Source organism: Zootoca vivipara, chromosome 17 (genome assembly GCF_963506605.1).
Source record: "Zootoca vivipara chromosome 17, rZooViv1.1, whole genome shotgun sequence".
Lineage (NCBI taxonomy): Eukaryota > Metazoa > Chordata > Lepidosauria > Squamata > Lacertidae > Zootoca > Zootoca vivipara.
This window is the reverse complement of record NC_083292.1, coordinates 9,440,201-9,467,860: the sequence shown is the minus strand read 5'-3', so window position 1 is coordinate 9,467,860 and position 27,660 is coordinate 9,440,201. Positions and strand designations below refer to the sequence as shown.

The 27,660-nt window shown below is 45.4% G+C and overlaps 1 protein-coding gene across 1 annotated transcript in view; it reads left to right on the top strand.

The window, feature by feature from the left end:
* Positions 1-27,660, top strand: part of GALNT9 (polypeptide N-acetylgalactosaminyltransferase 9) — a 194,381-nt gene that overhangs the window by 156,493 nt on the left and 10,228 nt on the right. Inside the window, exons 7-9 of the mRNA XM_060269465.1 lie at positions 11,523-11,708; positions 15,857-15,994; positions 20,854-20,949. Coding sequence (XP_060125448.1) covers positions 11,523-11,708; positions 15,857-15,994; positions 20,854-20,949 — 420 coding nt within the window. The remainder of the gene's footprint in view (positions 1-11,522; positions 11,709-15,856; positions 15,995-20,853; positions 20,950-27,660) is intronic.

The window sequence follows — 27,660 nt, the reverse complement described above, 5'->3', positions numbered from 1 at the left end:
TCAGAGACAAGCTGCAGCAGACACTCAGAACAATTCCCTGTGTGAGTGCCCCATGGTGAACCATCTCTGGATCTGCTGCCACAATTAGGAGGTAATAGTTTAGTCCAAAGGGATGTGGAGTTTGTTCTATCTAGTTCTGCTTCAGTACCCGTCTGTTTTTAGAATAATTTTTTATAGCTCATGAAACAATATTGTGCAATCAGATGGTTCTTATATTCCCATAAACAAAACTGTGAGTAACTCTGTAAGAACTATAAATAATTCAACAAACTCCACATTAGTTTAGGCGTTAAGTAAAAAAATTTCTTGGATATCTCAAGAAATGGCTAGTCAAAAAGCATGAAACAGATGGCCCTGAAACAGGGCTGGCCCAAGCTGTTTTAGCACTTGAAGCAAACCACAAAATGGCACCCCTCTGCCCACCATGGAGGAAGGGGTGACTGACAATCTACATCGGCAACAAGGAGATGAATCAAAACAGCCTTACCCAACAGCTGAAGGGAGAATCGTAGGTCATTGTGGAGGGGAACTAGTCTGGGCTTGCTCTGAATCATGTTGGATGAGAGCAAAGCCCAGGAGGCCCCAGAGGGCAGCTCCTACCACCTCCTCCCTAGGGGTGGAAGGAGGCAGTAGTGCCTCCCATTCACCAAGAGGCCACTGTAAATTCGGCTGTTGATGCAGGGGCAGATCCAGGCTTCAAGGAGTGTGCCACAGCCATTGCTGCCACAGTGGCAGCAGAAGTAGGCGACACATTCCTTGGAGGCCAGATCTGCCACTCCTGTGGATCCTGCTGCCCAGGCAGTTACCTTACCTCACCTTGCCTTGCTGACAAAGCCCAAGGCCCAAAACTCCTGTGGCAACAAATTGATGGGTAAATTTGCCCACCGTGGTTCCCCATACCATGAAGGTTGGAAACCCCTGATTTATACCAGTCCCAACAATTCCTAGTTTCCCCCACATCCGCTTACCTGGGAGTAAGTGCCATTGAATCCATTGGAGCTTACTTCTGAGTAGACATGTTTAGGATTGTGCTGTTAGTCACATGCATGAATTTGCCTTCCAGGATGGAAGGATGCTGCCCAAAGTGGCTTCTGCAGCGAGTAGCTTGGTTTTGCATCTCGGGTCCTTCAGTAGTCATGCTAAAAAACGTCTATTGCTCTGCGAATTGCTATTATGGGATTAATAATGTGCTTTATTAGGGCTACTAAGTATAAATCAGAATTGAATATGTGAAAATGGGTGCCATGATAGAGGCTGGGAGCTGAAGACTCCCAGCAACTCTAAGCAACATCTACACCAGGCATCCCCAAACTGCAGCCCTCCAGATGTTTTGGCCTACAACTCCCATGATCCCTAGCTAACAGGACCAGTGGTTGGGGAAGATGGGAACTGTAGTCCAAAACATCTGGAGGGCTGCAGTTTGGGGGTGCCTCATCCACACTATGTGTTACATACAGCAGTTCTAGAGCTATGTTTGTTGTTGTTCTGTAGAAGTCTCTTGGTCACCTGCAGATAAGGAAGGAAGGATCTGTCCTTTCAATTCCCTCACTTTCTCACTTTTCACATCTTTTGTCCCCCACATTTGCATCTATATCTATATCATTGGGTTACAGACACTTCAGGTTACAGGCGCTTCAGGTTACAGACGCTTCAGGTTACAAACTCCGCTAACCCAGAAATAGTACCTCAGGTTAAGAACTTTGCTTCAGGATGAGAACAGAAATCGTGCAGCAGCGGGAGGCCCCATTAGCTGTAGTGGTACCTCAGGTTAAGAAGAGTTTCAGGTTATGAACGGACCTCCAGAATGAATTAAGTTCTTAACCAGAGGTACCAGTGTACCTATCCTATAGGACCACCTATACCTATCTATATCTATATAATCTATATCTATATCTGGGGGAGAATCCTCATGAAAATTCACCAGTGCTCTTAAGTGTGAATTTCTCCAAAACAAATACTTTTTGTTTTTGTTACACACACACACACACACACACACACACACCGCTTGATTGTAAAACCTCAAAGCAGTTTATGAAAGATAAAACAAGAAAATCAAGAAAAATCACAACAAAGCTTTAAAGCAAACACAAGTTAAAACACTAAAACAGGTTTAAATTACCTCAACTTTCTAAACATCTAGGTAGGTTGGTCTTAACAAGAATGTTTTTAGGAGGCGCTGAAAAGAGTTCAGTAATGGTGCTTGCCTGATATCCATAGGCAGGCATTTCCAAACGATCAAATTCTTTACAAATGCAGAATGGAATTTTTATATGCTGTTTTGACTAATGCACACATTTTTGCAAGGGATTTTACCTTTTACAGTGCATCTTTCTGTTATTTTCCCCATCTTCAATTGTATGCACACAAGTGATAGATTCAGCTTTATATGCTCGCTGAATCAAATTTCTCCTCCATCCCTGCCTGCAGATTTCTCAAATTTTAGTGGAACCACTGCAGATGGCCTGACATATGTGTTAAAATATTACACAAATATGGCAAGTTTGGAGCAACAACATTGTCATGTTTATTTATTTTAGATGATTTATATGCCACAGCAAAGCAAACAGAGAAGAATACCAAAAAATGCAATAAAACCACAATCCTTCAAAGACACAAAACAGCAATCACGAGTGCTATTTTTCTAGAAAAAAGAGGTGCCAGACCTCACCGTGAACTCACCCTTGTTCTCTTGGAATGGCAATGGTGCCCACCTGAGAGGTGCCGGAACTGAGTGCCAGTGAGTTCCCACTGGAAAAAAGGCACTGGCAAACACTAAACAGGAGTTGCTAGTGACAGCAGCATGAATCAGGTCTCTTCACCTCCAAAATCCATCTTAAAAAATGCAGGTATCTTAAGGACCACAGACTGCAGATGTGAGATTTCAGCATTTCGTGGTTTGGACATTGCTTTCCAGTAATAATAATAATAATAATAATAATAATAATAATAATAATAATAATAATTTATTATTTATACCCCGCCCATCTGGCTGGGTCTCCCCAGCCACTCTGGGTGGCTTCCAACAGAAAAATAGAACACAGTAATCTATTAAACATTAAAAGCCTCCCTGAACAGGGCTGCCTTCAGATGTCTTCTAAAAGTCTGGTAGTTGTTTTCCTTTTTGACATCTGTTGAGAGGGCGTTCCATAGGGCAGGCGCCACCACCAAGAAGGCCCTCTGCCTAGTTCCCTGCAACTTGGCTTCTCGCAATGAGGGAACCGCCAGAAGGCCCTCGGTGCTGGACCTCAGTGTCCAGGCAGAATGATGGAGGTGGAGAAGCTCCTTCAGGTATACTGGACCGAGGCCATTTAGGGCTTTAAAGGTCAGCACCAACACTTTGAATTGTGCTCGGAAACGTACTGGGAGCCAATGTAGATCTTTCAAGACCGGTGTTATGTGGTCTCAGCTTTTCAATGTCTGCTTTTCTGCATTTTGGCGTTGTAAACCTGTCACCACAAAATTCAGAGTAGTGCAATTTTCCAAAGAGAACTGCATTTCAATTTGGGTATTCTTTCAGGAAGTCTGAATTACTGTAGGTAGCAGCTGTTCAACAGCGGAATGTACTCCCTCAGAAGGTGCTGGACTGGAGGCATTTAAGCAGAGGTTGGGTGGCCATCTGTTGGGGATGTTTTAGCTGAGATTCCTGCATTGCAGGGTGCTGAACTAGTTGACCCTATGTTTCTAAGTTTGTATTTAATTTTATGCAATTCCTCCCATGTCACATCGATATGATCATAAGCTGAAAGATGCTTGACAAATTTTCATGAGAACATTGTATATAAAAAAAGAAATTGTGGAAACATGGCAAATGTCTGCGTGCTGAATGTTCACACTTTTGCTCCTTCCAAGATGAACAAAATTCACAAGAGTATGAATGCTTTTTGCAGGCTGCTTCCCCATTCCAGCTTAAATGCATGCAATTCTTTGGGTCAGTATCTCATCTCGTCAGACACCAGCCAGGACCATTTCCCATTATCTCGAAAGCAAACATACGGAGGCACTTCTGGAGCCCGGAGAGATTTTTTAAAAAAAAAAAAATTAAAAAATATGGTTATTTCCTCCTTCTATTTCTCATTTTGATTCATGCTAGCTATATTCAGCTTTGCAACCCAGCCTGTTTGATGCCCTCTCTCAATAGAGGATATTCAAGGAATTCACAAGAAGCAATTATAATTGCTTGGTGGGTTCTTTTGTTTCAAACAAGAATAGAATAAAAGGGAGGGAGGAGCCTCCATGAAGGGTGGTGTAAGAGATAAGTTGTGTAAGCAGCATAAATCTAAATGAGTTTGCATGAGTAATCCATCCACGTAACCTATTTTATTATCAAAGCCTCTAGGGTGCAGAGAGTTCCATTTATGAGTGGATGAAAGATGTGGGATCCCTAATCAGGTAGATTTAAACATGAACATAGGGGTTGGGATGAAGATCTTTTGAACTCTGCCCATTCATAAGAACATAGGAAACTGACATGCCAAGTCAAACCATTGTGCCCATCTCACTCAATATTGTCTACCCTGAGAAATGTCAGCATTTCTCCAGGATTTCAGACAAGGGTGTCTCGTAGTCCTACCTGGAGATGCCAGAGATTGAACGTGGGACCGTCCGTATACAAGGCATGTGATCTACCATGGAACGATGGCCCTCCCACTAACAAGAAGCTGCCTTGGCCCATCAAGACCAGCCTTTCTCAAACTTGGGTTTCCAGATGTTGGACAATGTTAGCAGAACAAGGGAGGCCTAGCTTATTATGAAATATCAACAACCTCAGATATGCAGATGACACAACCTTGATGGCAGAAAGCGAGGAGGAATTAAAGAACCTTTTAATGAGGGTGAAAGAGGAGAGCGCAAAATATGGTCTGAAGCTCAACATCAAAAAAACCAAGATCATGGCCACTGGTCCCATCACCTCCTGGCAAATAGAAGGGGAAGAAATGGAGGCAGTGAGAGATTTTACTTTCTTGGGCTCCTTGATCACTGCAGATGGTGACAGCAGTCACGAAATTAAAAGACGCCTGCTTCTTGGGAGAAAAGCAATGACAAACCTAGACAGCATCTTAAAAAGCAGAGACATCACCTTGCCGACAAAGGTCCGTATAGTTAAAGCTATGGTTTTCCCAGTAGTGATGTATGGAAGTGAGAGCTGGACCATAAAGAAGGCTGATCGCCGAAGAATTGATGCTTTTGAATTATGGTGCTGGAGGAGACTCTTGAGAGTCCCATGGACTGCAAGAAGATCAAACCTATCCATTCTTAAGGAAATCAGCCCTGATTGCTCTCTGGAAGGACAGATCGTGAAGCTGAGGCTCCAATACTTTGGCCACCTCATGAGAAGAGAAGACTCGCTGGAAAAGACCCTGATGTTGGGAAAGATTGAGGGCACTAGGAGAAGGGGACGACAGAGGACTAGATGGTTGGACAGTGTTCTCGAAGCTACGAACATGAGTTTGACCAAACTGCGGGAGGCGGTGCAAGACAGGAGTGCCTGGCGTGCTATGGTCCATGGGGTCACGAAGAGTCGGACACGACTAAACGACTAAACAACAACAGCTTATGTCTATGCCCCCTCCGAGGTACCCAACTCAATGGTTACTAGGTTCCTCTGTCAGAGCAAAGGAAAAAAATGCTAAGGCAGACAGGCAAAGAAAAAGCAAAGCGAGCTGTTAAGCCTTTGATTGTCTCTTTATTGGTCACAACTAAGGTTCAATCTCCCTGCAAGTGAAGAAAAAGGAATGCTGGGAAAATGTATGCATAGTCTTTTAAAGATTGCACATTTATGTGTGCAAAAGTGGGACACCCCCTACCTTGCAAACATCGGTGTCATGATGGAGAAATGTCAGAAATACATCAGATTGCAAGTGGGGATACAATGGGTCAGACAAGTCAAGGTGTGTCACATTCCATGAGTATTGGAGATTTTACATCGTTCCAGACAAAGCATTGGCAACTGATTTCAGGATTTACATTGATATTGATATTGAATTCGCATGTGACTACCACTCCCATCATCCCTGACAGCTGCCCCTGCTGACTATGGATGGTGGGTGTTGTAGTCCAGCAACATCTGGGAACCCAAGGTTGAGAAAGGCTGGTCTAGGTTATTGGCTCATCTAGCCCAGTATTGTTGACATTGACTGACTCTGTCGGGCTGTGGTTCTCTGCGTTTTCCCAGCTCTACCTTGAGACACCAGGGGAAAAGAAGTCCTCACCGGCGGCAGCTCTCTAAAAACAAATAAGTAGGTTTCTGCCAAGCCAAAAATGGCCCAATAAAGAGTGAGGATGCTTAGTTTTGACAAACTGTTGAGCGACACCTGAAGGAGATAAATTGGGAAAGGGAAGGGAGAAGAGTGGGGTGTTCTGTTTCAGGGGCCAATAAATAGCGGACTGGAACCTTGAAGAGTTGTTGTCCATCCCTTCTGAATGCAGTACACTTCTTCCTCTGTGTCTACAATTTGCATATTCGGTTTGAAGAAAAACCCAAAGCGGAAGTCTCCTTAGGCTATCGGAAATGTGCTGCCAGGGAAAATTAAACCCAGTACCATGTAGTGGCAATATAAGACACCCTGTCTCAAACTTGCAGGTATTCTCCAAAGCTAACCACAATGCATAAAATGCAAACAGTATTGCTCAAGGCTATAATCCTGCATTGGGGTAACTGTGTGCACCAGGGGGTTGCTTGATCTGCCTGCAGCTCTGTTAAGAGTCAAGCTTTGCCAAGTTGATTGGGCTAATTAGCAGCTGCACAGTTAAGGTAATGCAACAACACTCATGTTTCTACCAGGCTTGTTTATTGACATCAAAAGGACAATATTTATATTGGGAGTTAACAGCAGAAATTGCTCTCCTCAATGGCACAGTCTTTGGTCCTCAGCTAGCCCAACATCTGATACATTATCAAACAGTCCTGATAAATCAGTGCCCAGAGTTGCCAGCCAATTGATTCAATGGAATCTGAAGTGGATTTGCAGGCCCCCTTCCCAAGGCAAAATGCACCATTTTCCGGGACGTTAATGATGGCACCCATCACCCAATGGCTGCTCCACTCCTCTTCTGAGTGAAGAACAACATGTATCAAGGCAACTGCACTTGTTTTATTTATTATTTGTTTTATTATGCAGCTTCTATACTGCCTTTCACTCCAGAGAATAACGGAATGATTGAAAGCAAAACAATACATCACAGATCTAGAAAACAGATCTGCAAAGGCAAGGCAGAGAAATATCAGTTTTCAATTACAGCACCAGGGTACTAAAAACCAGTAGTAGTGTCCAGATTATGGGAAGTAATAGTACCACATACATCAGTCTTGCCTATTATTATTATTATTATTATTATTATTATTATTATTATTATTTCGTTTCTATACCACTTGCATTGCTAAATGGCTTCTAAACCATTTGCAAGTATAAAATCAATTATAAGGTAAAGGTAAAGGAACCCCTGGCCATTAGGTCCAGTCGTGTCTGACTCTGGGGTTGCGGCACTCATCTCGCTCTATAGGCCGAGGGAGCCGGCGTTTGTCCGCAGACAGCTTCTGGGTCATGTGGCAAGCATGACAAAGCTGCTTCTGGCGAACCAGAGCAGCACACGGAAACGCCGTTTACCTTCCCGCCAGAGTGGTACCTATTTATCTGCTTCCACTTTGACGTGCTTTCGAACTGCTAGGTTGGCAGGAGCTGGGACCGAGCAACGGGAGCTCACCCACAGCGCCACCCGCGTCCCAAATTATAAGGTATCCACATATAATTAAAATGCACAATACAACAAAAACATCCATAATGAAAATATGCAGTAAAACAGGTCCATTAAAAGTACGACTATTAAAACAATTAAAAGAGCAATTGAAACAATTAGATTAGAAAGCTCAGAGGAATGTTTGCCTCTTCAGATGCCTCTTCAAGAATCAGCTCCACCCTCAATGTTCATCTATATGCATAAAGGCTTCCAGGACACTATTGAACCCCACATGATCTGGTTGAAAGCCAGTGAATGAACAGCTGTAGATGCACAGGCATCCTTTTGCAGACATTTTGTCAGAATTCACAATACTGAACTAGGCGGACCAATTGTCTGAATTCAGTATAAGGCAGTTTCCTATGATCCCAAACAAATAGCAGAAACAAAGGCTCTTAATTTTTGAGTATGCCAGGATGTCCGCTGTAGTATTTTCTTTTAATCTGTCCTGCTGATTTTTTAATTTTATTTTTAGCTTTAAAAATGAAAAAAATACTGTACTGTCACTGTTTCATGGCCTTTATTGTTCTCTGCTCTGAAACTTCTGAATTGGGGAGTGCACTGTCCATATTTAAAACAAATACTGTAAAATACCCTGCACGACAGAAGACATTTTGCCCCAGGAAGGAAAAAACGACTAGGGACCAGATCAATGGTTCAGATCTCTCTGCCCATTGTTTTATATAGTGAAAGGTTTCTTTCCAGGCCTTATTGATCATAGCTCGTGGTGGATTCTTGTAACCCATCATCAACCAATCTATATATTTGCCCTGAATGGAGAGCAGCAGATGGGGCAAAGTATCAATGGCTAGCGACATCGCATCATTGAGCACATCTGTGCCCACTTCTAAGCAACACTCACTTTTTCCAACAAGAAAAACATTCTCCATCCTATGGAAGTCATATTTTCTTTCTCTCTCCACCAAAGCCAGGTGTCTGCTTCCCCTTGACTGCTGAGAATTTATCTTCAGTAAACAACAATATAGACGAGTTGGACCATTTCCTTTAACACAGTGCTTTAGTGCTTTTTTAGTTTCAACATATTGCATAACCATCCATCTTGGAGGGGGGGAATAAATCTGCCTTATATAACATTTAAAGAAGTATGTGGACATGAACTGCAGCAAACATAATTTAAAATAGGCAGGCTATTTATAAGATCAGCTATGGTCCTTAATTTGTAAATAAGAAATAATCCACATGCTATCGTCTTAATGAAGAAATGGTAATGAAGTCTCAAAGTGTCTGTACTGACTTCTCCATTTCAACAGCTGCTACAGCTGAAGAGGCTCCTTGTAGTTACTACCTCACTTTCTGCTTCTAGTAAGAAGAAGAAGAGTTTGGATTTGATATCCAGCTTTATCACTACCCGAAGGAGTCTCAAAGCGGCTAACAATCTCCTTTCTCCTCCTCCCCCACAACAGACACTCTGTGAGGTGAGTGGGGCTGAGAGACTTCAGAGAAGTGTGACTAGCCCAAGGTCACCCAGCAGCTGCATGTGGAGGAGCGGAGACACGAACCCGGTTCCCCAGATTACGAGTCTACCGCTCTTAACCACTACACCACACTGCACACACACTTAAAAAAAAACAAAAAACCTCCCCCTTTGTAGCAGTTCCTAGCTTTCCCTTGCTACAGTAAAGAAAGACATTACTGCACCTAGCTATGTATTGTTAAGAGTTGAGGGGTAGGCTGTATGCCAACCCCCTTCTAACACCTGGGCCCCTTTCTCAGTTTTGGAACAGCCAGGACAGCTTCCTGGTGAGGAAATCGGTCATTAAGGGAACAAAGGAATGGGCTCTGTGCAAAATGGCAAATGGGTACAGCCGTCTCCCCCAACTCACAGGCATAGCTGCCAAGTTCTCCCTTTTTTTAAGGGAAATTCCCTTATGCTGAATAGGCTTCCTCGCGAGAAAAGGGAAAACTTGGCAGCTATGCTCACAGGTAGTTGGAAAGGCAAAGCCAGAGTTGAAAGCAGAGAGTTGGAGTGATGTGAGCTAGAAACAGAGCAGCAAGCTGGAAACAGAGACAGAGCAATGTTTGATTTCTGTTTGAATCCAAGGCTGCAGCTAAGGGGGGAAGCAAAGCCTTCTTGTGATGGTAATGCTGTGAACCATCATAGGCTCAGGTTGTGTGTGTGCTTTCTTTATTTTATCGTTTTGTAAACCATTAGTTAGTTAGTTAGTTAGTTAGTTGTTTGTTTACAATCAGGCAGTACATAAATTTTATGAAATAATAAATAATAAGGTGACTGAGCCCTTTTGTGGCTCAGTCACCGGGTACAGCCTGATTATTAGCATCACCTGTGCTGCAAGATGACTTAAAGGGGGCCAGCCTTCTCCAGTCATCTGCTTCTGCAACAGTGGGTAGGGTCATGCGCTGGGTGGCAGCTGCTCCCCCCCCCCAAAAAAAATCAAGTAAATAAATAAAAATACTTAACTAAAAGTAGAAATTGTGGAAAGATTTTGACAGATTTTTCCGAGCACTTGGAGTCAAAAGAAAGTAATTTTAAACAACTCTTGTTGAGACATTTCATACCAAATCTGCTAGACAGAGCCAAACAGAGGATGATGACAATTGAGTGTCCTGACCAACCAACCAACCCACCCCCCCACCCACCCCCACATAAATCCTGCCTACACCCATGGGATAGGGCACTGGTCCTGGGAGCTCATCTGATAAGAGTGCTTCTGGGGCTGCTCCTATGTTCCCTGCCCCTTTACGTTCAAAAGTCTCACCCCCATCAGGCAGGGATCTGACCCCTGGTACATGACGCTAGCAAGCTCTCCTTTTAAACTTGGATCAGCTTCTCGGAAGTTCGCAATGGAACCCGGAGCATGACCAATGCACTGACTTTTTTTGTCGTTGACATTTTTCATTCAGCTTATTAAAACGAACCCATTTCTTTCTGCACCCCAATGCTCATTCCTTTTGCTGCAGAAATTATGGACGTACGTCTGTCCCGATTTATGTCCCCCCCCCCCCCACCTCCAATATGTCTTCCTTTAATCAAATGCAAATTTGCGGGGCTGGTGATTTAGCATGCAACTGCTAGGGAATGGCAATGGGGAAATAAATATCATTTAGCAAAATAAATTTGAAAAAGCAGTGTAGCATTTTGTTCGGCCATTTGTGAAATAGTTTTTCTTTGTCACCAAAGATGTGAAGGATGCAGGGGGTGGCTGGTCACAGTGCAGAACTTGCTGGTAAATGAGATGTGTGTTTCTGGCAGGGGGAGGGTTTGGGACCTGGTGAAATGCTGTGTTGGCTGCAGTGTGTAGATGTGTTGCACAAACACTCCCTGCGCTCCTCCCTAGGCTGAAAGGGGGCTCGTTTAACCTCCGATTTGCTACTAAAACTGAATGATGCATGTCAAAAAAGTGTGTCACCAACATGAAAAGTTTGGAAAGCTGATGGTTAAGGCCGATGTCTGCTGCTTCCATGAACTCATTATTGTTGTGAGATTTTGTAGGTGAACTGAGAGTTTGTATGGATCCTGAGTAAGAAACCAGAGGCTGAGAGGGAGTGTGTATCAGAAGGAAAATGAATGGACATTGATTTATAAATATTAGTACCTTTGTATTAGTGTAACATTTTCATATGTAACTCTGTGTCTTTATATCTGATCAGATCAGATCAGATGTGGACTGGGGTGAATGTTTAAGGCCCTGGAGCCCCACATTTGAAACCCTGGCTGAGATTCCACTGCCTTCACCTGCCGCTTCGCCAGCTCCCGTCTTGCTGCCTTAGTTCATTCCTCCCTCCCTTTGTTCTTTGCATCGTCACAGGTCTGGCAGTGTGGCGGAAGCATGGAGGTGCTGCCTTGCTCCCGAGTCGCCCACATTGAGCGCACCAAGAAACCTTACAACAACGACATTGACTACTATGCAAAGCGCAACGCGTTACGTGCTGCTGAAGTCTGGATGGACGACTTCAAGTCGCATGTTTACATGGCGTGGAACATACCAATGACGGTAAGGGCAGGCTGAGAAGGCTCTCAAAGACATTGCAGAGTTGTTGACAGTTGCTGGTGCGCGCGCGCACACACACACACACACACATCCTGGAAGTTGTAGGTTGATGATGGACCTGAGAATATTCAGTCTTCTCTGAACAGCATCCTTGCATCTGTTGCCCTTTAATTGCCATAGCTGCTGCCCCTTGCTGAGGCCATGTTGAACCAGAACTAGCTCCTTTTAAACTAGCTCCTTTTAAAAATGAACTTTCCAAGCTCTGGTTCCCATGTTGTTGGACGGCAACCTCCCTGAGCCTTGCTGGCTGGAGCTGATAGATGTACAGTCCAAAGAAACCTGGAGCATTTGGTGTATCTGGAGTTTCAGGTAAAATGCGAAGTGGCTCTTATGCAGTGGTGAAGAAAAGGAACTCTGCACATGCTCAGAATGCCACCCCCATTGACCACATCCTCTTTCCCCAGGAGAAGAGGAGAGATGGTTTAGCCAGGGAAGAAATGTGGTTGAGCATGTGGGCAGTTCTGCCCAGTTAGGCAGAGACTGAAGCTACCGTATCTCTGCCCCACGCTCTTCCCTCTTCTTTTGTTGGCACCCACCACCCTTCCCTTTGCAGTATGGGATTGCTAGTGGCCCTTTCTTTGGGGACTGAGTCTTTGAGGGAGTCATTGTTTGGCTCTGGGTCTCCTCTTTTTCGTCTACTCCACACTGTTGGGCGTCACCTGTGTGACCGGAGACCTTAATCTGGCTCAATTGACATTTTGTCTGGGCAGGTGAACAGGTTTAAGTATGGCCTATGAGGCAATTTGGGTTGGGTTGGCCATGCACATTGGGGTGAAGTTTGGCCAATGGAGCTACACCGTGCATGTCTGAGTCATACCAATGGCGGGAATCTAAACAAATCTTGCTATTTACAGCGCGTGTCTGTAAACTTGCCCAGTAGATGGGACAGATTGAATCCCCATTCCTTTTATTGCTATTCACCTGCCCAGGTGTGTATTATTTGGTTAATTTGCCATCCCCTAGTCCAGGCATTCCCAAACTGCGGCCCTCCAGATGTTTTGGCCTACAACTCCCATGATCCCTAGCTAACAGGACCAGTGGTCGGGGAAGATGGGAATTGTAGTCCAAAACATCTGGAGGGCCGAAGTTTGGGGATGTCTGCCCTAGTCTGTTATATTTTAATAAATATCTGTTTTCCCATAACATTTTTTAATCTTGAGTCATCTTTCTCGTGGGATGGCAAAGTCATTTTCCCTCTGTTGTCCTGTCTGATTCAGGATACAGAAGCCAAGGCAAGGTTTGCACCAAAACTAGGCTTGAGATGTTTACAAATGGCCCTTGCGGCAAGCACTTAAGTGTGATGAAAACCTTCGGTCTTTTCTTCTCTTCCATTACTTTCATATGATCATTTTCTCCAATGAGCTATAAAGCAGGCCTTTAGGGAAAGAAAAATAAAGGCACATTGCTTTATCAGACATAAACCAGCCTTCCAGAAAAGAAAATGGTTTTTAAACATCACTAAAATAACTACCATTTCCCTTCCTTTGGAACACAACTGCTTTGCAACGGTGGATTCACAGTGGCTTTTAAATTGTCTATTGATCCGTCTATCACTCCCTCTAATATTGAATTCAGGTGCTGAGCGCTGACAAAAATAGCCGAAATGGGGGCAGTGAAAAACAAGAGGCAGGTTCTGTATCAGTGTACTTGGGGGACCCAAAGCACACAAAAAATACGCCAAATCTGTATTACTATGTTCAGTAGGCAAAAAGTGTTGAGGATCATCTGGGAAAGAAAACTGAAAAATATGAGGGAATGGGAGACTGATTGATTGATTGATTGTATAGTCCTTCATCCGAAGATCTCAGGGCAGTTCACAGCATAAAACTACAAAATTAAAGCACATTATAGTGGAAATTATTCAAAGTGACATAAGGCACAATAGAGATGCTGAAACAAATTACGATAAACACCATCAATAACAACCTAAAGAGACCCCTACACAAGTGAAAAACAAGACTCAAATACTTTTAAATCGTTCAACTATCCATTGGTCCTCAAGCTGGGGGTGAATTGAGGCATGGGGGTTGCGTGGCAATGCCCCTCCCTTCACGAGAAATAAGACACAGGACACAATGAATAAGTTTAAGTGGGTGAAAAGGCCACAACTTTATTGGTTTTGGATGTGGAGCGGTATTGGCTTAGGCATTGGAACCTAACCGACTATATCCGACTGTAACCCGTGTGTTACAGTCTGGGAGAAATTAACCACCAGAAAGGAACCCAGTGATGTACATCTACTGGGACGCCTCCTGTGGCCACCGTTGGGGGGTGCCATAAGGCCCTGACCTCCGCAGGCTCAGGACAAAGCTACCGCCCCCCGGAATCCCTTTAACGGAACCAATTCTCCAATTTCTGGGCAGAGGATGACGTAATCTGCCCCCCATCTACTTTATGCAAATTTCCAATGCCTAACTGCCACTCGAGCCCCCAGGAGCCGGGGCAAAAAGAGGCTGAGTTCCCGCCTCTGGCTCGCTTAAAAGGACTGAAGCCCCGCCTCCCGGCCGACCCTATTGGTCGGCCCGGGTCTGACGGAGGCGGGAACTCCCCCCTCGCGAGGGGGCTGAGCACTCAGCCCCCATCGCGAGAGTTCGGTCGGGGCCAGCCCACAACACCACCTCCGTGCGAATGCGGAAGTGGTTTTATCAGTGAATTGGAAAAAGGGTGAACAATACTTTGGCCTCAGGTATGTGAAAGACCAGAGAGTGGTCTTTCCTTCCATACTACCTCTTGGTAGTTTCACCTCCCTCAGAAGTTGGTGAGGGGGTGGACTAGAAAAGGACATTCTCTGTGCCAGCTCCGAGGTTGTGAGATTCCCCTGCCTGTGACACCTGAGATAGATATATTTTTTCCAGGCTGCACCCTATTGCTTTGACTGTGATTTGTTTTACGCTGTTTTTAATGCTGAACTTTTAAAATTGCTGTAACCTGCCCAAAGACCTTATGATGAAGGACATAATATTATGTATTTTCTGTTTTTTATACTGTGATTCTGTGTCGTGAACCAACCTGAGATCTACAGGTTTCTTTAGGATATAGGGCAGTATACACATTTAATTAATTAATTATTAATGGCATCATAACAACAACAACAACAACAACAACAACAACAAATAAATAAATAAATAAATAATGGGGCAAATGGAGATACTGGACAAGAAAGTGGTGAAGCCCTCGCTCCCAAGTATCTCCTTTCCCCTTTGTGATGCTTCATAATTCTTTCTATGTGCAGAACCTCCAAGACACACCTGGGGCGAATCTACACTGGTCAGTTATAATGTTAAAAATGCATTATAAAAACGTGACACCAGAGGGCGCTGCAGAGCTACCCATCAACAATGGGAAATTGCATTGATAGCTATACAGTCTAACTTTTTAAATAGCCTTTAATAGCGTTTTTACAAAGCAATGTAGATCCAGCCCTAGAGCCTCTCATCAAGGATTTCCCCTATTCATTGCAATGGAGGGGGTATCACAATGCAGTTCAAAAAGAGCTGCTCTCTCCACTGAAATGAACCAAGGGAGCATGATCTCACATGGGAACTCCATATGCTCACTGGAGCATACATTTACATGTGTATTTTGAACTCAGCACAAATCTGTTTACAAGGCATTCTTTTAACAAGCTGGCATCTTTCCTTCACCTAATTCTGTACAGCTTTGCCTGCTTGTTTGCTTGTTTCTTGCCTGCAGACAGTAAATTGAATGCTGTGGTAGCCAAACTTTTACATTCTCCTTCTCCACCCCCACTTCAGATCATCTTCTTTTCTGCTACCAAAGGTTCATTCATATTTATTCCCTGTTCTCAAGGACAGTTGTAGACTGAGTAGCTACTTACATGGCAAGAGAGGGTTGCGGGGGGGAGTATGAGAGAGAGAGAGAGAGAGAGAGAGAGAGAGAGAGAGAGAGAGAGAGAGAGAGAGAGAGAGAGAGAGAGAGAGAGAGAGAGAGAGATCTGCTTGTAAACAAAATGAACAATGAGCATTTTTCAAATAATGAAATTGACTGGAAAATGGCCTAATAGGATTTCTGTGTTTATACGTTCCTGTTGGCCTGTGGGTTTTTGTTTTTTGTTTGTTTGTTTTTTGCAGAACCCCGGAGTTGACTTTGGAGATGTTTCTGAAAGAATTGCTCTGCGGCAACGTCTTCAGTGCCGAAGTTTTAAGTGGTACTTGGAGAATGTCTATCCCGAGATGAGAATTTACAACAATACCATCACTTATGGGGAGGTAATGCATGGTGCTAAATGTCTGCCACATCTCTGCATTACTGTTCCATTTCCCCAGTTCAGGAGGGCTTTTGTACTGGAATGTGGACCAGAGACAGATGTTGCTTTGGCAGTGAAGCTCATCTAAGAACTGGAGGTTTCGCTCTTCCAGGGCTCTCAGCCAGGCCTTGATCTGGGCAGGTGCCTCTATGTGTGTCCCCCTCCTCCTGACTAGTCCCATGTGCAAGTAGCCAATGGCTACTCAAGTTAATAGGTTGCAAATTATTATTATTATTACTATTATTACTATTATTATTATTATTATTATTATTATTATTATTATTTATACCCCGCCCATCTGGCTGGGTTTCCCCAGCCACTCTGGGCGGCTTCCAACAGAAAAATGAAATAAAATAATCTATTAAACATTAAAAGCCTCCCTAAACAGGGCTGCCTTCAGATGTCTTCTCAAAATCTGGTAGCTGTTTTTCTCTTTGACATCTGATGGGAGGGCGTTCCACAGGGCGGGCGCCACCACCGAGAAGGCCTTCTGCCTGGTTCCCTGCAACTTAGCTTCTCGCAATGAGGGAACCGCCAGAAGGCCCTCGGTGCTGGACCTCAGTGTCCGGGCAGAACAATGGGGGTGGAGACACTCCTTCAGGTATACTGGACCGAGGCCATTTAGGGCTTTAAAGGTCAGCACCAACACTTTGAACTGTGCTCGGAAACGTAGGTTTCGCTATTCCCTCCCGGAATTTCCTGAGTTACAATATACTTCATTCGACCGATAGTCAGAAAGAAATTTCCTGAGTTGTCATCCTGGGACCAAGATAAAATTCACAACTGGATTCTAGCCAAAGATGAAGCTATGGACTTGGCATTCTCCAAGTCAGCTCGTATCTCAATGTGGTTCCCTCGAGTGAAGGCAGTAAGGTCTTTTGCTAATTATTTGGGCGACCTGACAGAGCCTGCTTTAAGGAGAGCTTTTTCTATGGCCCACTTCCATACTTTACCCACTGCTTTCCTCCAGGGTATATACCTTAAAATCCCTATTGACCAGCGCCTCTGTTCCTGCAGTATGAAAGAGACAGAGGACCTTAAACATTTCTTATTTCAGTGCCCCCTATACAATTCAATAAGATCTAAACTTCTTTCCTTGATCCCGCCCTCCATTGTATCTAAAGACGACTGCTTGAAATTCTTATTAGTAGATGCACTAAACATTTAAATCTGCATTGTATCACTTTAAATAGCCACGGGTTTCCCCCAAAGAATCCTGTTCCTCTCATAATTTTCAGAGTGGTTTAGTGCATAGCTGCCAAGTCTCCCGTTTTCCCCGGGAAATCCCCGTTTTTCCAGCTGTTCCTAGCTGGAAAAAACAGGGTTTTTTTGTTTTTTCCCGGTTTATTCTGGCCCGGCGGCCATTTTGGGACTGGGCGGAGCATGCTCAGAAGCGACTTTTGATGCTGCTCTGCCCAGTTCCAAAATGGCTGCAGTACGACTTCTGGCGTGGCAGCCATTTTGGAACTGGGCAAAGCAGCATCAAAAGTCGCTTCTGAGCATGCTCCGCCCAGTCCCAAAATGGCGGCAGTGCTACTTCCGGTCTGCTATTTCCGGCCCGGTCCTTTATTTCTCTGACAGCAACTTGGCAAGTATGGTTTAGCGATCAGTCCTTCTTTTCGGAGTATGAAAAATGCTGCCCGCTCTTTCTCTAAGTGAGACTCTCAGGTATCTTCCTCCAAGCCTCTTCATAGGCAAAGGAGGTCCTTAAGGGGCCCAGTGGTGGAGCAAGCCGATCGGGCGCCTGTGGTGGTGTTTGTGCCCTGTGCCCAGGGGTGAGGCCAGCCACCCGCAAGGCAGGGCAAGCCGGGGCAGAATGTTCTGCAGGGATTCTGAGGAGTCTGCCTGCCTCCTCCCAGTCAGCTGCCCTACAGCTGAGGGGGAGGCAGCGGGCAGACCATTTGGGGCAGTTCAGAGCCTGCGGGCGATCAAGCCACTGCATCACTCCCAGAAGAGACACGTGGCTCAGGTGTGCTGCAGGCCCTGCCACGGTGAGTGCCACCCACTATTTTGTCACCCCCCCTCAGTGGTGACACCCAGGGAGGACTGCCCCCATGGTCCCCCCCTCTTCTGCCCCTGAAGAAACTTGCAGTACCTGACCAGAAAGAACCAGCGATCACCCCTTCCAGGAGGGGAGGAAAGAGTGTTTAAAAAGCTGAGCAAGGGATGCAAGTAGGACAATATTTCAAATCCCATATTGCAGGTGGAACAGGTTGGCAAGGCAGAGACTGAAATTGTTTCCTTAAGGCAGGCTCATGAGCTTGTGTCAGATTTGGATCAGAGATGTTCAACCCCTAAATAGATCAGTTGGTAGAGCATGAGACTCATCTCAGGGTCGTGGGTTCAAGCGCCATGTTGGGTAAAAGATCACAGGGTGTTAGACTAGATGACACTTGTGGCCCCTTCCAACTCCATGATTCTATGAAATCTATGTGCTGGTTTGGACTATATCACAGGTAGTGTGATTTCAGAAGAAATTATGAATGAATTTCCCATCGCTGGGCCACAGCTTTGTGGCTTCTTTGACAATCTCCAGTCTCCAGACTGAGATCCAGAGGCTGAAGGAACTAAATATGTTGAGGTGGATATAAAACATATTGAAAGGGTTGTAAAAATATATTTCCTACCAACTGAAGTCACATTTTTTTAAGGATGAGTTGTAAAATGCCTGTCGTTGCCTTATACCTGGGTAGCATGCTTGTCGTAAATTGACTCTGCTACCGCTTAACAGTTGGCATGCTTTAATTGGCAGCAGCTTGGGAAGGCAGGTTGGGTGGCCTCATGGCATGCTGTGCTGTCAGACAATATTTATATTGTGGCTCAGAGCAGAAAGGGACGGAAAACTTCAAGGATGCTCACAGCCATGGCTCCCCCCCCCAAAAAAAAGTTTTTTAAAGGTGAGGAAACTGATTAGGAGACCCTAATTCCCCCCCCCCCAGAACTACGATTTCCAGAGTTCCCTGGAAGAGGCACTTATCGCTTGATGCCAGGGTACCTCTCCATAGCTGAACATAGACCCCATCTGCACTGTACATTTGAAGAAGTATTGTACCACTTTAAATAGCCGTTGCTTCTTCACGAAGCCTTCTGGGAAGCATAGTTCATTAAGGTTGTTGAGAGACCCCCTAGTCAACTCCCAGACCAACAATTCCCAAAGTTCCCTGAGAAGAGGGATTGATTGTAAAACCACTCTGTGAATTGTAGCCCTGTGAGGGGGGACAGGGGTCTCTCAATGCTGTGGTGACTAGTAGACAGTCAAATATGAATGTGTCTAGTCCTCTTTTAAAGCCATCCAAGTTGGTGGCCACCCCCTGCCTTTGGTGGGAGCAAGTTCCAAGTTTGTGCCCATCGTGACATCGAAGGCAAGTGTCCTTTAGGCTCTGCTTGTGGGCTTCCTAGAAGGATGTGGTTGTCCATGATGGCAAGCAAAGTGCTGGACCAGATGAATCATTGGTCTGACCCAGCAAGTCTCTTCTGACATTCATCTGTAGTGGGATCTGCGTGCTTATCTTTAGGTGGCACTCAGGGAGTGTGATGGATTTCATCCAATAGATAGGATCCAGATTTCTCATCAGCGTTATTCAGAGCAGAATTTGGACTGGGCTGTTTAGGATACATATTCCTAATTCATCATCTTTCATGTCGTACTCCGCAAATAAATGTCCAGTTCAAGTCATCAGAATAGATAGATGATAGATAGATAGATAGATAGATAGATAGATAGATAGATAGATAGATAGATTATTCTGCCTGTAAGGACAATTTGTGTCTGCTTTCGCAGAATAACAAGTTGGCTCTCCAGCCCCTAACTGATACGCAAAAGAAGGATTAATGGGGTGTCAGGAGAAGTGAATGAGTGTGTTTTTCTTCCTTCAGAGAAACTCCCTGGTGGTTAGCATCCTATTTACTTTGCTCAAAAACAAGTTTAAAGCTGCTCCAGAACAGGGAAGGGCTGTGGCTCAGTGGTAGAACACCTGTCTTGCACTCAGAAGGTCCTAGGTTCAACCCCTGACACCCCCAGCCAGGGATAGGAATGTCCCCTGCCTGAAACTCTGCTTCTCAAGGTATTGCAAGCTTTTTGTGGAGATTTGTGAGAACGTATAAGACGGCTGGGAGATGTAGGTGCTTGAAGCAGGACCCACCCCCCACTAAGGCTTTGGGTTAGATAATTTCCCTACACCAAGGCCATCCAGATAAGTGTTAATTCAGGCATGTCAAACCTGCGGCCCTCCAGATGTTTTGGACTACAATTCCCATCTTCCCCAACCACTGGTCCTGCTAGCTAGGGATCATGGGAGTTGTAGGCCAAAACATCTGGAGGGGCGCAGGTTTGACATGCCTGTGTTAATTGGTAACCACTGAGACGGGGAAGGTTGAAGGCCAGGAGCTCAACAGTAGGTGGAGCCAGAGCCCATGAAATGTGGAGCCAACTAATGGTAGTTCTAGCCCCATGCTCTTCCTTGTTCTGTTCTAGAATAGAAGGACAATGTTGAGACCAAAGAAGAGGAAGCTGACGGGCATTGCCAGCCCCTGGATTGGTTTTAAGTGAGAAGGCAGGCAGGTGAGACCTGGCTGAAGGCACATGGTGGTTGGTGGACCAGTACCCCATTTGCTCAAATGAAGCGGCATCCACTGCTCCAGATATTGTTGCACTTCAACTCCCGTCGTCCTATTCTGGCCGGGGTTGGTGAGCGTTGGAATCCATCAACACCTGGAAGTTCCCCATCCCAGAGCTAGGATCATATAAGGTATCCATCAGAACATCACAATATTGGTTAAATTTCTCTTGTTTTTCCCCTCCTCCCCTGATGTTGATTTCAGGTTCGCAACAGCAAAGCCAGTGGCTTCTGTTTGGACCAGGGTGCAGAAGATGACGACAAAGCCATTCTCTACCCGTGTCATGGCATGTCCTCCCAGGTAGATGAGATCATATGTTATTACATTTCTTCCGTGGCATTTTAAGGAGAAACTACCTGATTCACACTTCTTGAACCAATTCGTGAACCGAAGCACAGCTGTCATTTGCAATTTGCATGGCTCCAAACTTTGCAGGGAGGTGGAGCTCAGCTATTGCGGCTAGTAGCTGTTGATAGCTTTATCCTCCATGAGTTTGTCCAATCCTCTTTTAATGCCATCCAAAATGGTGGCCTCCACTGCCAACTGTGGGAGTGAGTTCCATAGTTGAACTATACACTGCACAAGGAAGTGTTTTTTCCCCCTCTGCCCTGAATCCTCCAACATTCAGCTTCATTGGGTGCCCACAAGTTCTCATGTTATGGGGGGGGGCACCCTTAATGTTCTGTTAAAGAAGTGGCACACCAAACCCTAATCTCTGCTGAGTGGTAGCAAGACATAAAAATGCATGTTATTATGGGTAATGGCATACAAATATGTGTACAGCGGTGCCTCGCAAGGAGAAATTAATTCGTTCCACGAGTCGCTTCGTATTGCGAAAATGTCATCTTGTGAAGCGCGACGGAAACCAAGGAAGCTGAAACAAAAATTGAAAGAAGGTCGTCTTGCGAAGCACGGCCATAGAAAAATTCATCTTGCGAGGCACCAAAAAAAATGCAAACCCCTTTCGTCTTGCAAGCTTTTCACTGTGCGAGGCATTCACCTTGCGAGGTATATGTCAGGGACTGGACTGAGGGGGATGAGACTGAGGAGGTATGGTGGAGACCACCACCCCTTCCTCCTGAACTTTCCAGAGAAGAGGAAGGCAGTATTGAATTATCGCAGTGGTTTGAGGAAGATCAGAGACAGGTGAACAGAAGAGTTGGGAGGTGTTGGGAGAAGCGAAGGGGGAGACAGAGACAGAGCAGCCAGCTGACACGTTATCACTGGAGAACATTTCTGACCCCTTCTGAAAACCTTCTCCCAGAACTCAGTGTTTGTTAAGAGTGCAGGAACAACGGAATCAGAGACTATTAGCCCTTGGCGGCCACCATAAGGGGAAGTGCCATTGCTAGGGGTGGGGAGCAGCTCAGTTGGAGGAACACCATTTTAGGGAAGTTCTCTGTGAATTTTCTTCATTCTCTGTGAATTATCGAATAAATTGCTTGGTAAGAACTCCTATTGTTTCTTTGATTCTGGGCTGCCCCGTGGGAGGGAGCTGATTCCCCGAAGCCTGACAGCATACTAGGATAAATGCTCACTAAAATGCTGGTGAGTTTCATGAGGGCTTTTTTTAAAAAAGAAATGACAAACTTGTGTGGAGGAGTGAATGTAAGACTTGAAAAATATTAAACTGAGAGTGAACATAATGGAAACATTTCCCCATCCATACAAATGCTGAGATACATTTAAGGGAAGGGGCGGGACAGTGGAAGACCATCTGTTTTGCATGCAGAAAGTCCCAGATTCATTCCCTGGTGTCTCCAGGCAGGGCTGAGAAAGACTCCTTGTCTGAAACTCTAGAATCATAGAATCGTGGAATTATAGAGTTAGAAGGGACCCCAAGGCTTATCTAGTCCAACACCCTGCAATGCAGGAATCTCAGCTAAAGCATCCCTGGCCAGGGGCGTTGCAATAGGGGGGCGGGGGCAGGGCACCCCAGGCTCCACTCTGCGGGGGCAGCACGGCACCCCCTCGCCACCTCCACCGACGGCTACCGCATGTGCCCACCCCTCTCATCGCCGGAGCAGACAGGGCAACTTGCTCGGCTCGCGCTTTGATTTTGTCTGCTCGGGCGAGGCCCTCTCTGGCCCGCCCCTCGCCTCGCCTGAGCAGAAAGAATCAAAATGCGAGCCAAGCAAGCCGCGGCGCGGAGCGAGTTTTACAGGGCGGCTTGCTCGGCTTGTGCTTTGATTCTTTCTGCTCGCAGCATCAAACCCGCTCCATAGCACTCAGCATCGCTCTGTAGTGACGTAGGGATGTATCCCTATGTCACTACGGAGCGACACTGTGTGCTACAGAGCAGCGGTGGTGCTGGAGCTCAGCCACCATCAAACTGCGAGCAAGCCGTGGTGTGGAGCGAGGTTTACAGGGCGGCCCTGTAAAACTCACTCTGTGCCATGGCTTGCTCACAGTTTGACAGCAGTGGAGTTCCAGCGCCGCTGCAGCCAAACCCGCTCCGTAGCGTGCGTGCATGCAGCGTCCCTCTGTAGTGACGTAGGGACATGCTACGTCACTACGCAGCACTATGGAGGAACGCTGCATGCCAAGGGGCGGGGGGCCGCCCCTGGTACCAGGAGGGGGCTTGTGATGGCGCTGCCCCGGCAGGTGGCCATCCAACCTCTGCTTAAAAACCTCCAAGGAAGGAGAGTCCACCACCTCCTGAGGGAATCAGAAAGTTTTTCTGAATGTTTAGTTGGAATTTCCTTTCTTGCAACTTGAAGCCATTGGTTCGAATCCTACCCTCCAGAGCAGGAGAAAACAAACTTATTCCCTCTCCCGTGTGACAACCTTTCAGATACTGTATATTCCTGCATATAAGACTACTTTTTAACCCAGGAAAATCTTCTCAAAAGTCAGGGGCATCTTATACGCCGGGTCGTATTTCTTATACGGCAAGTATATCCCAAACTCTATATTTTAACTGGAAAAGTTGGGGGTCGTCTTATACGCCCAGTCGTCTTATATGCCAGAATATATGGTATTTGAAGATGGCTACCATATCTCCTATCAGCCTCCTCTTTTCCAGGCTAAACATACCCAGCTCCTTCAAGCACTCCTCGTAAGGCTTAGTTTCCGGATCCTTGATCATTTTGGTTGCCCTCCTTTGCACAAGTTGCACAGATGGAGAATCAATGCCAGTCAGAGTAGACAGTATTGAGCTAGACAGACCCAATGTTCTGATTCAGTATGAGGCCACTTCCTACATCCCTTCCTGTGTTGCTAGGCACCAGGTGTCCGGGGGCAGAATGGAGAGGTGTGGTCAGTATTGCTTCCAAGTTTTGACAGCGATGGAGCTCTGGCACTGCTGCAGCCAAACCCGGTCTGTAGCGCGCGTGCGCGCAGTGTCCCTCCATAGTGACGTAGGGAGTCACACCCTCTATGACCCCACCCTCAGTGAATCTTCCCCCTCACTGCAGCAGATCAAAAGAGCTCTTGTCAGTGGACCCCACACTGAGGGGCGGGTCCTCAGCAGATGCACAGGCATTCCAACCCTTGATGCCAGCTGTAACGGATTGGGCTGGCTTGCAATAGAACTCCAGGGTGTTAAGCGTTAAACCCAACCTCCTAGTTGATTGACGCATTCCATTCCTCAGGGGCGGGACTGCCACGAGTTTAAAGGGAATGGGGAGCAGTTATTTCAGTTGAGAGAGTTGAGAGGGTTTGGGGAGCGGGAGCGTGTGGGTGGTAGTGGTTATTAGAGTGTTTTGAGAGGTTTACCAGAACTATATTATCTAGCCTGAGATATTTGTAACTAAGATAATGCACTAAGAGCCTATACGAATGAAACCATAAAGAATTTTACATGTCCTCTAGTTAAATAAAGCTTTCTTAAATGTTATGTTAAAAACGGATGTGCCTTATTATTCCAGCAACGTATCCTAACTCAAAAAGGTGGTGACTGAAGAGAGGAGGCTAAACTAAACCAGAGGAGCAGGAAAATTGTTTATACCTCAAGGTGACGCACAGGGGAGGCGAGTGCCAGGGAAAGGGTGCCCACAAAGTAGCAAGAGTTGCTAGGGCAATCAGCTGCTGAGGTGAACCTTAGGTGAAAGGGAATCCTTACTGTGGGCCAAGTTATTTGGTGGCAGCGCCGGGATTGTCACATTATTTGGTGGCAACGCCCGGGTTCGTCGCACCAGCCCTGGGCATCGGGCATTCTTTCTTCATGCCCATTGAGATGTTATGCAAGAGCTCGAGCCACATAGCTCCGCAGAGATTTGAACCCAGGTGTCCCCAGTATACATCCTACACTTTTCATAATTCCATATACTATTGTTGCACTGTGTTGGGTCTATGGACTGCAATAAAACTGTGTAGGTGCTTGTGTTATTCATTCCACCACACTGGCTTTCAGTTCGTCTCTTGCAAAAGCAAAAACCCACGCAAAACATTTTATATTTTAAATGGATTTTTGTGTTACAGGAACTGTATGACACATTTTCTGTGCAAAGAAAATGCTAATGGGATGCACAGTTGTGCTGTTTCCATGTGCAGTCAAAACATGTCAGCTATTCCTCTGCCAACATCGTACACACATACACTTTGTACTTCCAGCTCACAATTAACATGCATTTGTGGATTTTATACACATTTTCATTATAAGGCATGTGGGGCTCTGGGTGAGCGATAGACTGAGTTTGGTAATGCAGCACCCCATCTCCCTCAATGAACCAGCCTCCACTGCCTAAAAGGGTGGTGGGATCTATGTCTTATAGCAGAGGTTGGACAGCCACCTGTTGGGGGTGCTAACTCTGGTTTTCCTGCATTGAGCAGGAAGTTGGACTGGGTGGCCTACCAGCACCTTCCCAACTCTATGATACTATGTATTCACTTCCTCCCATATCCCACCAGTCCCAAGGCTGTCAATCCATCTCCCTTCTGCACCCTGTGCATTTCAGGTCTTTAGTCATCATGGCCACATCCAATCCTTTAAATACTGATTTAATCTTCTCAGGACCCACAGGGATTTCAGCCCATATATTCATATCTCTAGGCTTGGATTTTGAATCATTTCTTTAATTATTATTATTATTTTCATTCTAAACCATTCCTCTGCATTTTGCCCTAGCCATTCAAAGACGACGACGATTATTTTATTCCGTGTGCCTTGAGGTTTTAAAAGAAAATCTCTTCTGATCATGCTTCTATTGCTATTCCTTACTTTTTAATGAAAATCTGATACCATTTAAATCCCAGATGGTCCCCCTCCCCACATAACTCTCCTCCCACAGTGCCATTTTAGCACTTTCTGATGTGTCTTCCAAATTGGAACAGCATTAATGAATTGTCACTCATGCATTCATGCATAAATAATTCTGACCTTATCACCCACCAAACAATTACCTGAAGTTTAGCCGTATATGTTATTGGTTTGGACTGGGGGTGTCAGCTTGAACATTAATATTACAGGCAAAAACTATGTGTGTGTTCCCTTTTTAATTGTTGCAGCTGAACCAACTGGGTGCTCTGTTGTCACTGTCACAACATCCATCTTGGATGGGCTTGTGGCACTTTCAGCAGCAAATTTGGCCTTTGATAAATCTGGGTGGGGGGAGGAAGAGAGAAACAGAAAAGAGCCACTTAATTAGATTCAAATAAGGTTTTCGTGCAGAGTCCTATTTAGCAAGATGCTGACACAAGTTCATCTGGCTTTCAATTACGCCGGGCATTTTCCTGTTGGCCAAACAAAAGGGGCCATCCTCATCCCCCAAGAACCTGCCTTGTACCAAAGGAACACGATGAGGGGAAATGGTTCTGGCTGTCCTATATTTTTCTGACAATGTCTTGGCCTAATGATATTGTTGTGCGCCACCCCAATCTCCAAGTGGAATTCCCAGGGTTCTAGGCGCTTGCCCAGGGTTCATGTTTCCTTTGGAGAATGAGGCACAGAGGAGACTGTGGTGTCTTTGTGATGTGTGGTTTATTCACACATATATACGGCCTGAGCCTACGATGGAAGGCTTCACAGCATCAACACTCCAATAGGGTCTTGTTTCTCCTGTAGCCACAGCCTTGGATTCAAACAGAAATCAGCCATTTTTTTTCCTTTGCCTTTCCAGCCTGCTCCCCCCCCCTTCTTTCCACCACACACAACTCTGCCCTAAGACCACTTCATGAGGAAACTAGCCTGTCTTATATTTTAACACTTATTAGGATTACAGTGGTACCTTGACTTACGAACAACTCGACAACCGAATTTTCCGACTTACGAATGGGGCAAATAGCCGTGCGCTTACAAATGTCTCGACATCCGAAAGGAAACCGCGGCGGTTTTATATAGGGATTTTTGACTTACGAATTTTTAGATAGGGCTGCTTCGACTTAACGGATTTTTCCATTTCCAATGCATTCCTATGGGAAATCGCATTTCCAACGGCGTTTTTCGACTTACGAATTTTTCGACTTACGAAAGTGCCTTTGGGACGGATTAAATTTGTAAGTCGAGGCACCACTGTATAGGAATTAGAATTCTGATACCCACAAAGTCATAGCACTATTTTTTGATGGTGTTTGTTTTATTGAAATAAATAGCAACATCAATAGATAGGTTGGTTAAAGGGGGGGGGGTGAATCACATTCCAAGGTCCTGTCTGAACTGTACAGTTTTTTTAAAAAAAATGTCTGAAAAGGAAAAGGGGTATCAAGTTCTACTGGCAGGGAGTTCCACAGGGAAGAGAGTTCCTCATTAAAAACTCAATCCATGATTATTGAACCCCAAGGGTGTGGGCAACCACCAAAAGTTTCCCATTGGAAGTTCTCAGCAACTGAGGTGGACTATAAGGAATCAGGTGGTACTTTGGGCCACATCCAATTTTAGCCCCGCTCAGAGTTGTTGTTTAGTCGTTTAGTCGTGTCCGACTCTTCGTGACCCCATGGACCATAGCACGCCAGGCACTCCTGTCTTGCACTGCCTCCCGCAGTTTGGTCAGACTCATGTTCGTAGCGTCGAGAACACTGTCCAACCATCTTGTCCTCTGACGTCCCCTTCTCCTTGTGCCCTCAATCTCCTAG